Consider the following 15352-nt stretch of genomic DNA (forward strand, 5'->3'; position numbering starts at 1 on the left):
GCCCATAAAATCCAATGAATAACCATAAAAACCACCAACAACACTCCATTTACATTATGTGATTTGAATATTAACCAAGAATTAGTGATATTGTTATTATAAGCGCTAACACAGATGAACTATTAGCGGCGCTGTGATCACTAGTCTGTGTACAATTTCGACGTGTTTTCTCGCTTCCTGCAGGAAGTGTATTGTAGATCATAAATTATGCATCTCACCTGGACAGAAGAAGTCGGAGGACATCGCGAGAACGACACAAAAATACTTTTCGCCGTGAGGATTATGGTAATTCTTCATCTAAAAGTATATGAACATCTGAGCAGTCTGCATCCTAATGACAGCAGACATTGTACAGTAAGTGATGTTTTATTTGTATATGTTGGCTCTCATGAAGTCTGCAATGAGCAGTAATCAGTGATGGAAGAAAAAGCATCCGCTTTAAAAAAAAAAAAAAAAATGCACCGTGTATGCCTAAAATGATCAAAATACGTAAATATTAAAAGTTTTTTAAATGTGTCCGTTACTACGTCATGTATATAAAACCTCAATGGAGGTGTTTGGATGTTTTTGTAAGGGCTTTGTAGGCGAAATAGAGCGGCTCTCATAATTTCCATTGTAAGCGGACTTCTGATCGCATTTAGACTTAGACTTAGACTTAGACAAACTTTAATGATCCACAAGGGAAATTGTTCAACACAGTAGCTCAGTTACAATGATGGAAAGTTTAAGAATGGAAAGGACAATGCAGGTATAAATAGACTAATATAGCGATACAAAATCTAACATATATACGAATATATACATAATATGTGTACAGAATAATATATATACAGATATATTATATTATGTCTATTATATTATGTTTATTTAATATTCAGAATGCAAAAACATTCTATAAATAACATCCATCGTCATTTCTCTCATAATGATTGATTGATTGAATTATTTATTTCAAAATAATGATTGTGAACGTTGGGCAAAATTTTAATTAAAAAAAACCAGTTCCCCTAAAACCTCCCATGTTTTCCGAAAGCTTGTTTGAAATTCATTAATTGAATGAATATGGGCAGAATAGATAAATTGTATTATTTGACACCACAGTAACGCATTAGAATTGATGGATGTATTTAAATTGACCTTAATAATGATTTAAAAAAATCATACTTTAGCAAAATAGCTTGTATTTACCTGACACACTGCCATATAGGGGAAGTTGCTACAGCAAATTTGGTCCTCTTAGAAAACACGAAGTTACAAAAACAAACAATTTACTGTACTATAAACACAACTAGAATGCTGTACTGTAAACACAACTAGTATTTGGTATTATAATGTATCTTGACAGAGTTTAGTGTCCAGCAGGGAGCAGTACACCACCAGGCACCTGAGATAGATAGTAGCGGACACAGGACCCATGAGGGGTTACCTTCAAAATAAAAGCACATTATGTTCATCAAACTAACCATTTTCTTTAGTGGCAATATTGTAATTTAAAATAATAAGAACAACAATATTAATACAATCAACAATGCATAAAATAATCTATTAAATTAATACATTTAGCTGAGGTTACTAATTTGAGGCATAGTACTGTAAGTGACAATCACAGCGCTTTATAAAATATGTTAAGTCACGCTACAGTTTTATTTTGAAAATTTCCCGGAGTGAAATCCTTCTGTGACTGGAGGAACACGGGGTAGATCACCCCCACAGCAGATGGAACACATTGCACGTTGCTAGTTAGTTGCTATGTTGTAGCTATTAGCACGGTAGCCATTCCTTTGCTGGGGAGGGAGACTCGCCGTTTAAAGTTAGACACAAAATTACGCCTTTCATTTTCATCTGTGTATACCAAAAACAGCAAATTGTAGCTCCTGTACAACGGATATCGCCGGGCAAACTTAGAGCGTGTCTTTTCCATTCGCCGTTAGCTTAGCCAGCTAGTTAGCCAGCGTTAGTGCTACCCGAGTGAGAAGCGTCACCCGGCCGGCTGGAGGACCATGGCGATGAGACAAACCCCACTCACCTGCTCTGGTCACACCCGGCCTGTGGTGGACTTGGCCTTTAGTGGAATCACCCCCTATGGCTACTTCCTCATTAGCGCCTGCAAAGGTGAGACTGCCATAACATTCATTCACATATAAATGTTATTGGTGTCACTGCATGACCCCAAAATATGCTGACTCACTGTTTTATTTGATTAGTAAGTATCGTGTTAGAAGATAACTAAGTCTATAACTTACCTGTTTCACAGCAATTTAAATGGAATAAAACATCTCTCTGGTTTGATTTATATGCATAGCTACACCTGTTGATTGCAGAATAAAGTCATTTGTGTCAAAATATGTTTCACCCAAAGCATGTGTTTTCTTATGTTAGATGGCAAGCCCATGTTGCGCCAGGGAGACACAGGAGACTGGATTGGAACGTTTCTGGGTCACAAAGGCGCTGTCTGGGGAGCCACTCTGAACACAGACGCCACCAAAGCAGCCACTGCTGCAGCCGATTTCTCTGCGTGAGTGGGGTGACTGTATAATCAGGCCTGTATCGTAAGGCTTTATATAGTGCAATGCCTAAATGGATACAGTGGAACCCATTATAAGTTAACAACCCTCTTAAGTTAACCAGCTTATTAAGTCCTGGTCCACCGTGTTGTTCTTATTACTGAAAAGTGGCCACTTACAGTAAGTGAACGTAGACACACATGGTCGACGTAAAATTCGAATTATGCACGGCCTCGCAACTTTATAATAAAATTAGACTCTGCGCGGTGCTCAAATGTGTATGTCATGGATGTAATCAAAACTTAGTGGTTAGAGTGTCCGCCCTGAGATTGGTAGGTCGTGAGTTCAAACCCCGGCCGAGTCATACTACAGACTATAAAAATGGGACCCATTACCTCCCTGCTTGACACTCAGCATCAAGGGTTGGAATTGAGGGTTAAATCACCAAAAATGATTCCTGGGCGCGTCATTGCTGCTGCTCACTGCTCTCCTCACCTCCCTGGGGATGATCAAGGGTGATGGGTCATATGCAGAGAATAATTTCGCCACACCTAGTGTGTGTGTGACAATCATGGGTACTTTAACTTTTAAGTTTGTTCCTGTGTAGATGAAGCAGGAACAGCAACGTGTAACAGAACAATTCTTATTACTCAAAACAATTGTCGTCCTCCAGCGTACCTCAAACCAACTTCTGGTTCATGTTTATGGCGCTAAGCTTTTTAGGTAATGTAGTATATAAACATGGTGTGTACCTTAAGGTCTGTTTGGTATAAAACGAGTACAACATTGATACAGTATTTGTTTTAAATACATTTTTTACATTTAAATCATGTGCTTTTTGAGGTTAAGGTTCCAAGGAAAACCTAAAACATTGATAGCCAATTCATAAAGTCACGAGTTGTATAAATGTTATTGAAAAAAGTACGCCTCAGAACATTGCAACTTTTGCTGCAGCTTTCTGCAAAGCTGCCGGGAATTCAGGTATTTTAGGTGGGGGCCATCACACACAAAAATCGCAAAATCCTGGAGGGACTGAATATTGCTAAGCAGTGTGATAACTTAACTACCTTTTAGTTACAACAGTGACTTTCTGTTCAGCGCAAAGTAAGCTGCAAGATAAAAGTATGAAGGGGTACATAAAAAGCTAAATTCACCCCGATAAATATATTTTTATTTTTTTAATAGGTTGTACTCACCAGACGTCACGTCCGGCTCATTAACATTGCGAGGCTCAAAGTGGTGGGCCAGCGAACAATTTGCCTGTTTAGAAGAAAAATGCCCTATGCTTTTGTTGTTTTAGGCCATTCAGATCGCGAAAAGGATAAACATTTTGTCAGAGTTCCTCAAGATGTATTCAAGAAAGGCGAAAGATGTCAAGATTTTACAAAAGACAATGAGAAAAGTGGTACACACTCCAGTCCAAAGCAGCAGATCGAGTCGAAGAACACATGAGTTTGCGCTGATCACTTTGTTAAAGGTTTGTTTATTATACTTTTAACATTTAGTATTTCCTATTTAAGTATTAATCTTGGTATTATTTGTATTTTATCTTGTTTAGGAGTTTTTAAAACACATTTTTGCTACAAGTGTTTCGTAAACCACCAACTCGCCGAGTCTGAATAAAATAAATCAAATGTGACCAAAGCCTAAAATAGTTAAGCTTTTACCAAAGGCAGCAATCATATGCTCAGCTTTCAGCACATACACAACGTTGACATTTGTAGTTATATTTTGATAAAGACGGGGGAAAACTCGTAAACGGGGCGTGCACCAACAAGGCAACAAACATGGCTGTGACGCTAAGATAAATCATGAAATGCAACCTTACTTGAGCAAAATTATGCATATTTATTAGGGAGAGTTATAATTTCCTTGAACCAGGCCCACACAAAGAAGTTGTAGACCTCCATGCCTTTCCTTGTTTTCATGTGTTTTGCCATGTAGAATGATGTCTGGAGCACCAGATAGTTCGACATGTCTGGGAGCGCGACCAACAGAGAATTCTTGAGCTCACTCGACAAATCTTTTTTTTATAACGTATCGGGACAGATTCCATTATTTAGTTTTTTTTGCTTGTATCTGTTTTAAGTGGTAAAATCTAAGCCCCTTGCGTACTCTTATAGTTCACACACTGTTTGCTGAAAAGTAGCCATGTTGGTTTGGTGGCCCACCACTTTGTTTACTTCCATTCAAAAGTCACGTGACTGGCTGCAACCTATAATATTACATTTAAAAAAAAATGTTTTTAGGACATCTTTATAGAACCAAAAGGATCTTTTCAAACCTATAACCTGTTTTGAAAATGTCTCATCACCAATTAATACATTAAGAAAATCATGCTGAATTGAGAATCGATTTTGACTTGTCACCCCAAAAATCATATTGAATTGTCCGCCGTGTGTCCAGCCACAACCGTTCCGACAGACAGGCAGATTTTGTAGAGCAGTGCAAAAAGAGGCTACAAGAAAGTTAAACAAGACAGGAGAGGACAAAGAAGCAAGCAGGACAGACATGGAGATGGGAGGGAGTGCGACCATCTTTAGAGCCAAGAAAAATACCTTATGGTTGAGTTTCCCATAAAATGGTCAGAGACACATAAGCTTGCTTACAGGAAGTTGCTCTGTGTGTTTGTTGCGCTGTCATTTTTGTGTCTGCACCTTTATTTAATTTATTGCTGTGTCTAGCGGGATCCAAGGTTGCCATAATACATTTAAATTAGCCGGCCAGAGTGCACGAGCTGCAATTACAATAAACTCTGAAGTTATGTAGATGACCACTTAGGGCTGGGCGATATGGCCTTTTTTTAATATCTCAATATTTTTAGGCCATATCGCGATACATGATATATATCTCGATATTTTGCCTTAGTCTTGAATGAACACTTGATACATAATCACAGCAGTATGATGATTCTATGTGTCTACATTAAAACATTCTTGTTCATACTGCATTATATATGCTCATTTTAAACTTTCATGCAGAGAGGGAAATCACAACTAAGTCAATTTAGCAAAACTGTATTTATGAAACAGTTATTAAGCAGTGGCACAAACATTCATGTCACTTCCAAAACAGAAAGTGGAAGATTGTCAGAGACATTTTAAAGCAAGCTATAAGTGCACTTTTGTGCATGATGACACACAAGATATTTCAATAAGTGTCACATAAAAATGAGCTGCATATCAAATAGTATATGTCCTACGGTGTTGATGTGGAAATAGTTGCTTCGGCAGTTAGTTGGTGTGGCACCGAACGTAGATGTTGACATGTAAAGACATATTCCCGCTTGAAGCCAAACCACCGTCAGACGATGGACCCCGTGCTGTTTTTCTTGGGAATTAATTATTCCTCCATTTGTTACCAGATTCGCACCTTCTTTCTCTCGTATTACCACTCAAACCACACCGTTAGCTGTTAGCATCACAGCTAACGTTACCATGTCACTACCTCTCGCTCCGCGGGAGCGTGTGACGTTGCTCACGTGACAGTATGTGACGTATGTAAGAAGTTGCGCTTGTTTTAAAGTCTCTGTGAGAAGGAGAGACAGGAAAGAGTGAGAAACGCATGCAGTTTAATACCCCGCAGCGAAAAGCAACTGCGTGAGAACGTATACTCGAATATCACGATAGTCATTTTCTATATCGCACAGAGACAAACCCGCGATATATCGAGTACATCGATATATCGCCCAGCCCTACAACCACTAAATAGGAGTTTGACACCACTGTCCTAATGTGATGCATACGCGTTGCTAAATGTGCCTCAAAGATACCTGTAATTGACTCCATATATGACAAATAATCCAATTTAAATATTTTGCGTTAAATATTGTGCTTTGCAGAAAAGTGTGGGATGCAGTGAGTGGCGATGAAGTCCTCACACTGGCACACAAACACATTGTCAAGAGTGTCACCTTTACTCAGGTGGGTGGGGTATCCTATGGATGTAATTTTGAAATGTCCCAGTTAAAAATAATAATTTACTTTTGTGACACCTCACAGGACAGCACCTGCCTGTTGACTGGAGGCAACGACAAGCTTCTGCGGATTTATGACCTCGGTAGCCCTGATGCAGGTGAGTGAATGCAAACATCTGCTTCTTTATGGATCTCCTTCATTGCAGTAGAGCACTGCCCCCTATTGAAAGCTCAATCGAAACGCAAACCCTGATATTTGTTTTACAAATGTTGTCCTCCTTTTGTATGTTCAGCACCACAGGAGATTGCCGGTCATACTTCAGCCATCAAAAAGTCCTTGTGGTCTAACAACGACAAACAGATCATCTCGGCTGCAGATGATAAATCCATACGGTCCGTGAAGTGGCCGCTCTTCATTTACATTAACATGTTACCACTAATCATTCACTGATTAGGCTAATGGTGATGTCATTGGGTTATTTGGGACGACCAGACTCTGGGACAGGACCTCCATGGAGGTGGTGAAGACGCTGGCCTTTGATGCGTCCGTGAGTAGCATGGAGTACGTGGCTGACGGGGAGATCCTTGTTATCACGTACGGCAAGACCATCGCATTCTACAATGCTCTCAGGTTTGTACCACTCTCACCATATTGTCCACTTTCTGCCATAGTTGAAGGATTTATTCATCCATAAATATGATAACTAGGTGTTGTCATGCAAACATTGTTTTTATTTAATTTACAAGAAAATGTTTTACGAATGAGCACAACTAAGGTTGTCAAAAGTATTTATACTTCAATAAAGAGTGGGATACCAACACACAAAAATACATAGATACCTGCGTTTTTCAGTATCAAACACTTTCTTTTGTAAGCCGCCTCAATTCTAAGTCAGTGCCAAAGTAGAAATCCTGTTGTTTAAAAAAAAAAAAAAAAGAAATACAATGTTTTCATATATTTATTTACTAGTAGAAGCCTGTTACAAACGCAGATTTAGCGCTTCTGGTTCGCCTTCGCTCATAAACAAATCATAATGGAAGTGTCGCAGTGTAGTAGGGATGTAACAATAAAAAACAGTGGTAAAATTCAACTGTTAATATTATCGTATTAAACTAAAATGTTTGAAAAACTGATTGATAACCACACTTTGATAAACTTATGCTTGCTAGCTGGATTGAATGCTAACATGAACGCAAGACATTCATTTATTTCCCTATTAAGAAAAATCATACCCCAATCAAGGGGGATCTTGGTGAAGTGTCATTGGGGGCCTGAGAGGCAAGAGACTTGCAGTATTAGCGTCTTTTTTAATTCTTGAGCGATACACAAGCCTCCAGCTTGGTGGCAGCACTGCTCGAAATAATCAACAGGCTCAACCAGGAAATATGACAAAGTAAAGATAAGGTGTCAAGGAGTGGTGTGAGAAAAACAATACACAAGTCTTCAGCTTGATGGCATCAAAGGGGAATTGCACTTTTATTTGGAATGTTGCCTATTGTTCACAATACTTATGAGAGACAAGAAGACAAAAGGTTTTTGTTTTTTTTCGCTTTCTAAAGTATAAAGGTTGGCTCATTTTAGGTGGCTAGCAATGCAGCTAATCGGAGCAATCATTTCTACCTCTAAATCACTTTAAAAATGCATTCAAAAATCGCCAACAATATTTAATTTACGTTCCGTAACCTGTATAATAACAAAACTTTAGCGACATTGTTATTGTAAGAGCGAACACTAAGGAACTCTTTTTGTAGTGTAGTAACACATTGGTGTGCCATAAAAGCTAACTACGGAAAGAGATAAGCTGGCTTCTACGTCAACACGAAAAGCGTTTGAATTTGTAATGCACAACACAATGCGATCAGACAACAATCTGTACTGACTGAAAAACATAAACAATAATTTTACAGTATCTATAAAGTATTAGCCCACATTTCATGTTTTGTTTGTACACAGCTAGCCCGACAGCGTATGCACTGTAGTGTACGGTGAAGTGCTGCATGTATTATGAACAATGGTATAGTGACTCACTCGATGGACAGTTGTCCGTTTGGTCAAGCTGGCCGGGGACGTTTCCAGTTGATTTGGGCACTCCAATAATTCGGCATAGCTTGGCTCAAAAGTTCCAGATTTGCAGCGTGACCAAATCGCATCGACCTCACTCTCTGGGCTTCAGTCTGCTCCAAATGTTTCACCCTCTTCTTCGTGCTCGCTTCTATAAGCAGCAGTCCATCCTCCGTTCGTATATTCAGCTTCAAAAAGATAAGGTTATGAATCGTCATTTGTCCAAAAATGGTTGTCTTTTTTTGTCTGTTACCAAGTCTGCCATTATTAGAACACACTCGGAAGTAGGAACACACAATAGATGCCGGAAGTCGAATGTGCGCTGCTACGGAAACGGAAATAAATGCGCCAGAGAAGGAAGTCCTGCTATTGATTAAAATGACCAAAATATGGTAAATATTGTACATATTACAGATTCTTATGAACGTGTCTGTTACTACATTATATATATACTTGCAGTGTGTATATAAAACGTTGATGGAGGGTTTTGAAGTTGTTTTAGAGGGCTCTGAAGGCTACATCAGTGGCCCCCATTAGCCGCATCTTTCAAGCGTTTATCATCTTTAAAATCCTTAAAAAAAACAAAAAACGTGTTGTTTTCTCTCATAGTGATTGTGATCGATAGGCAAAAAAAAAAAAAAGTGCAGTTCCCCTTTAAGATGCTGGTGCCAGCAACACAAAAAGTGGTTTGTACGGATAATAAATATTAGGTTCTCCTCTCAATCCTTATTCAATTTACGACTGGCATGAAAAAAATGATGTCCAAGACCAAAAATAGAGAGGCACTGCCCCAATCTAACCATGTACAAACACATTACTGTCTGAACAACTAAGATATTGCAGTATGCCCCACAAAGTGATCTATCTATACTCAACATTGTCAAGGCGATGAAAAGGTTGACACTGACGGAGGTGAACTCGCGTGATGTCACATAAACTGGACATGAGGCAAAGTGAACACACATATTACTAAATGTTGTCATTTGGCAACACGTTGAACACCACTGCTATACTTATTCCACAAGTGTGGCTCGGTGACCGTTTGTTGACCTAGACTTTTTTATTTTTGCACATTGTACAAAAAAAACCCAGCAAAAATGTAAAAATAGAGCAAACATGTATAATGTAATGAGAAAAGGCTGAAATGTTGATTCTAATGAATACAAACATAAAGATTAGTCAAATATATTTTAGCCTTATTAGCTTATTTCACTACAAATTACATGATGTCACACTATCACCATATTGAAAGAATATTAAAAACAAAATTGTTAATTAAATTTACAAGTACATTGGTATCGTCTGGACTCCTGAAATTCTGGCATTGTGACAACACCAAGTACGAAGACTTGATGAGTTAACATGGATGGATTAGTTGAGCAAGTTCTACTGTAGCCTTAAATGCTAATTGATGTTCTAAAAATGTGAGGGTTGCTTAAAAGTGAGAGTACACAAGAAAAAAAGAAAAAAAACAATTGGCAAGTGCAGTCATCGGAGCAATACTGCTGTACAAAACATGAGCCGATAAAGACCCCACCCACAAAATTGTGTATAATACTGATGTGGCAACACTTACTGTCAGTGTTTATTGCTTTATTCAATCATGTTAATTTTTCAGCCTGGACCTGATCAAGGCAGTGGAGGCTCCAGCTCCCATCAACTCGGCATCCCTCCATCCAGATAAGGACTTTTTTGTTGCTGGTGGCGAGGACTTCAAGCTCTATAAATTTGACTACAGCACCAAGGAAGAGCTTGGTGAGGACCTGATTTTACGTGTGTGCGTGTGTTAGGGGATTGGGCTGCAAGGCTAATATTAGTTGACTAATGCAATCGCTCCTCTACAGTTGTATTTGGGGTGCACAGTGTGTGTGTTGCGGCGATTGTGCTGATAAAGAATACAATTACACGCACACATGTAGCATAGCTGAACGTATTACAATTACTCCATCACAATACATATTCCAAACTTCCAAACTAAGAAAACAATAGACTCCAAATGAATCCACAAAGTTGAAAGACGTGTCATTTATAGGGCTGCTACATTATTATAAAAGCTTTGTTATTGTCGACAGGTTGCTTTATAAAAATTTTAATTGATGGACAGTTTATATTTGCACTTTTATTGAGTAAAATAATTACATTTAGTTGCAATTATTTGATAATTGCAACTAAATAACAGTACTGGATAAAAATACTGTTTGCACTGAATGTCATATTTACAAAACATATTTTATACTTTAAAATCTATTGATTTTTTTTTTCACTTTGGGTATGTAGTTTGTGGAATTAAGTAAAACCATGTCTTTGTCAGTACCGGTAATTATGTTTCTTTTGTTACAATTGAATTTACTATATATAATGAGTTAAAATCAAGCCGTGGACACAATGTGAAAGTCAAACGTGTACAGATCATAAGCAATAATTGTTCAACTGGTCAAAAAAATAATCGCTGACGAGTGGACTATTAAAATAATTGTTCGTTGCAGCGCTAGCCATTTAAATATGAGATCGCTCCACATTGGATACAGAGAGCAGAAGATACATTATAAAGGTGACCATGTCAAGACAGGAATGACATTGTCGTGTGAATAAGATTAACCTAACCATTTTATTTAAATAATAAATATACCTGTTCTATATGAAAAGTCCTATTTAAATTACTTAGGTTGCCTCACAATACGAAGGTCCTGAGTAGTCTGGGGTTGAATCCCGGGCTCGGGATCTTTCTGTGTGGAGTTTGCATGTCCTCCCCGTGACTGCGTGGGTTCCCTCCGGGTACTCCGGCTTCCTCCCACCTCCAAAGACATGCACCTGGGGATAGGTTGATTGGCAACACTAAATTGGCCCTAGTGTGTGGATGTGAGTGTGAATGTTGTCTGTCTATCTGTGTTGGCCCTGCGATGAGGTGGCGACTTGTCCAGGGTGTACCCCGCCTTCTGCCCGATTGTAGCTGAGATAGGCTCCAGCGCCCCCCGCGACCCCAAAGGGAATAAGCGGTAGAAAATGGATGGATGGATGGAGGTTGTAATCTGTCTCCTTTCTGCCTGTGATATATGTAACGATAAAGTACATCTTTGTACTTTCATCTGTTTAGTGAGCGCAGTCCATGTGCCTAATGCCATTGTCTCCTCTTGCTAGAATCCTACAAAGGTCACTTTGGTCCTGTGCACACTGTTCGCTTCAGCCCCGATGGCGAGCTGTACGCCAGCGGCTCTGAGGACGGCACTCTTCGTCTGTGGCAGACCGCAGTGGGGAAAACCTATGGCCTCTGGAAATGTGTTCTTCCTGGTAAATCTTTTTTTGTCATAGTAAAAGCTGCTCTTAGCAAAAAGCAAACGATAGAGAATGGTTGTGTAATATGAAGCATGTTAACTGTAGCTTTTAACACTCATTAGTCACAAACATACAACATTGGGGACACTGGCACAATGTGGAGCGCAGACTACAGGCTGACATTTTTTCTGGAACCACATAGGTCATGAGACTACCACGGGAATATTGCGGGATGGAAGTCATCTTTACTATTACGTGATTGGAACAGTACAATGTTAAACGTGCCATATTTTTCGGACGATAAAGCGCACTTAAAATTTTGTCAGTGCGCCTCACTGTCGATTTTTTATTTTTTTGCACTTATGTAAGGATTAATTGTGGTTGTGCTTACCGACCTCAAAGCAATTGTATTTGGTACATGGCATAATGACAAGTGTGACCAGCAGATGGCAGTCACACAAGAGATAGTGTGGACTGCAGGCTGACACCCTCTGCTTAATAAATGACGCAAGCAAGTACTTGTAAGCAAGCAACCTCAAAATGTTGATGTTTCTTTGAGAAATAAAAACATTACACACGGAGCTCAAAAATCTGTCACAATGTTTTAGTATGACTTTAGTAAGCTACGAAGCCGCACCGCTTAATGGATTGTTGGCGCATTTTGGCTACCGTAGTCAGATGTACTGTGCTTCAACATAAGGGTACTATGTTGTGTGGATAAGGACCCCAAAATGGCACTTATTAGGAGACACATTGTCTGGCTTTTTCGTTTCGACCTATTACGCAAAAACAAATTTTCTTAACTATTGGTTTCTACTGTTGTGTATTTTGAAGTCTCGAAAATGTGTGCGCGTCCGCCAGTGAAGCCAACCCTTAAGTCAATACGCTCTTTCCCTATCCTCTTGTTGTGGGACATTCATCCTCCGCTGTTGCCATTTCTAATATAAGGTATCGTTCAGTTCTAACTTAAATGTGTACGTAGACTCGTTATGCAAGCGCTACAAACTACCGGTACAACAAAGATTGCGGGGAGAAAACGCTGTCAAAGTGGAGCCACGTTCAGTAAATAAGACCGCCCACAAATTGGCCCATCTAAAGAGACGATAAGAAAGCGGCTTGAAGATGGTCTGTAAAACATAATCTATGCAACATTTTGACCAAAGAACCACCATTACATGTTATGTAGACCACGAGGAAGTGTTTTAAATGTAGAAAAAAAAATCAAAGTATGACCTCTTTACTGCGCCTTAAAATCTGGTGCGCCTTTTGTACGAAAATAGACGTGAATAGACCCGTTCATCGACAGTGCGCCTTATAATCGGGTGGGCCCTATGGTCCGACAAAATACGATGTACCAGACCAGACCGGAGCGGGTATCAACCAATAGAAAACAGAAGCTAAGATAGGGCCGACATTTTGCAGTCATCTGTCGTCTGTGTGAGTAACATAAGCCAAAAGAACTACACGGCCCAGAAGGCAAGAGTGTTACCAGCCAGCAATGTAGGGAGTGCCAATATAGAAAATGATTTACAATGAAGGGTAAGAAATAACACATCCATCCAACTCATTGGTGTAAGTACAAATGTGCGTAATTAACACTTCTTAAAAATATTTTTTTCATGGTGCAATTATCAATACTAAATCTTTACCTTTTGACTTTTTGTGTGACTCCTCAGAGGACCTTGGAGCAGAGAACACTGAGCAGATTTATACAACGCCCCCTGAGATAAAAGTCTAAAAAGATGAAAAATTATTTGGAAAATGCACACAGAGGTTGCAAAAAAAAACAACAAAAAAAACAGAACGGTGGTCCAGGGTTGTGGGTTCAGGCCCCAGCAAGGAGCGGAGTCCAGAGCATCTCCATCTATCAGGAACTGATGTGGATATTATGGCTGACTTGTCGGTCCCAGACGTGTGTGCACACACACGGTTTATGCAGGCATGTGGACAAGGAGGACTACAGAGTAAAGCAGTAGAGCTTATTGGTTGTTTTGTTCATGGCTGCCTGCTTTCTCTCTGATAAGCCGAGTTGTGTATGTCTCCTTAAACATTTGTCCTTTTAGTTGATATCATATTTCAGTATTTCATAACCAGCTAAAGACCTTTTATGTTCTCAGTTCATGGTCACAATATTGCTAACTTTGTGAGGAACTTTTGGCTTTAAGAGTTTGCAGTAGTTGCACGCCTTAAGAGAAAAAAAAGTTAATTGTACAAGTAAAAGAATGTTTTGTGACAAAGTGGAAAGGGAAAGAAACAAAATGTCACTTTTTCTTTGGGTTTGTTTATGATCCAGTGGTTAAATAAAGAAATGTGTTTTATTTCAAGGTAATGCACACAATTTCAGTGTGGCTTTATTTCATGTTGTAGATAGAATATTAATATAATAATTAATAATTTTTATCTTTTTAAATAAATTGGCACTTTCATCCCCACTTAGAAACAAAGACAACTTTTTACTCTTACTTTATAAACTTCTTAAATCGTTTCTTCTAATCCAATTATTTATTTTTGCCGGTGCTAATCCAATTATTTATTTTTGCCGGTGAATCCTTGTTAAATAAATTCAACACTGTTAGATCATTGGTGTATTTGAACAATTGTCTAAATATGCTCAAATATGGTATACAACACACCTAAAACCATTATATTGATAACTTTCAGATTGATTGTTTTGAAAAGACAAATTCTCATAGTGCTTTTGTCCATAGTGCATATTCTAAAAATAAACTAAATTCATTATTAATTGCATATTTTTAGATATACACCAGGCTTAAAAACTATGAAACATGTTGAACAATACTGGAAATTCCCACTCAATACAATAATTTAAAATGATGCGGTAATTCTCTGGGGACCTTATGAATTATGTCCCTCATAAGAACACTAAAGTATAGTGAAATGTATATTATACTGCTTTGTACTTGACGTGAACTCTTAAGAGGACACATTTTAGTTGTCATGTGACCATAACAAGATGCCCCACAATAACAGCATGTCAGTTAACACTTCTTTTTTTTTTTTTTTACTAAAAAACCCATTTTAATGCTTTGATGAGATGTTGAATATTAAAATGCAACTGTTGCTATATTTCTAAAATAAATTTATATGAAACAAGTTGGGAAAATATTGCTCTCAGGCTAATTCTCGCCTTGCTATGAAAAGTTACTTATTTGCCAAAATGCTTGTAAGATATAAATTTCACTTTTTCAATGCAAGAGTACATTTGTGCTAACGGGAGCTCGGTGAACTACAATGATCTGGCGAGAGTCAGGTTACATTTGTGGTAGGCCTACATAAAACGAGTTATTTTCAAATGACTACTTTATCAGCGTAATAAACTGGTATTTCAGGGTGGGGAAATGACAAAGGTTTTGCGTGTTTTCCAGTGATCTAGTGCATTGTTCACGGTGCTTCACTCTTTTTTTTTTTTAACATTGTTACAGCTTTGTTTCAAAATTAAAAGTATTTCCTCAAAAATTGTTCTACTGTATTGTATGAAAAACTAATACATCACAAAGTATGCACATGCTTTTGCCCAATAATAGGCATACAATCTTTGGCCAGTTACTTTCCTGCACCATTACGCTTTGCAACACC

General features: G+C 38.5%; 1 protein-coding gene across 1 annotated transcript; it reads left to right on the plus strand.

The window, feature by feature from the left end:
* The first annotated feature begins 1669 nt into the window (after window positions 1-1669).
* strap (serine/threonine kinase receptor associated protein) lies at window positions 1670-15215 on the plus strand. Its single transcript, XM_061960660.2, has 9 exons — window positions 1670-2112; window positions 2380-2515; window positions 6346-6427; window positions 6506-6578; window positions 6714-6813; window positions 6914-7051; window positions 10101-10237; window positions 11621-11770; window positions 13432-15215. The coding sequence occupies exons 1-9, from the start codon at window positions 2001-2003 to the stop codon at window positions 13491-13493; spliced, it is 990 nt and encodes a 329-aa protein (XP_061816644.1). The 5' UTR covers window positions 1670-2000; the 3' UTR covers window positions 13494-15215.
* Window positions 15216-15352: the final 137 nt, after the last annotated feature.

Source organism: Nerophis lumbriciformis, linkage group LG05 (assembly GCF_033978685.3).
Source record: "Nerophis lumbriciformis linkage group LG05, RoL_Nlum_v2.1, whole genome shotgun sequence".
NCBI classification, from domain to species: Eukaryota; Metazoa; Chordata; class Actinopteri; order Syngnathiformes; family Syngnathidae; genus Nerophis; species Nerophis lumbriciformis.

Excerpts from the sequence above, each read along its gene's own strand:
- strap (XM_061960660.2), top strand. The coding sequence starts at position 2,001 with ATGGCGATGAGACAAACCCCACTCACCTGCTCTGGTCACACCCGGCCT. Across the intron at positions 2,113-2,379 it reads CCTCATTAGCGCCTGCAAAG|ATGGCAAGCCCATGTTGCGC; the intron begins GTGAGACTGCCA and ends TTCTTATGTTAG. Across the intron at positions 6,814-6,913 it reads GCAGATGATAAATCCATACG|ACTCTGGGACAGGACCTCCA; the intron begins GTCCGTGAAGTG and ends TGGGACGACCAG.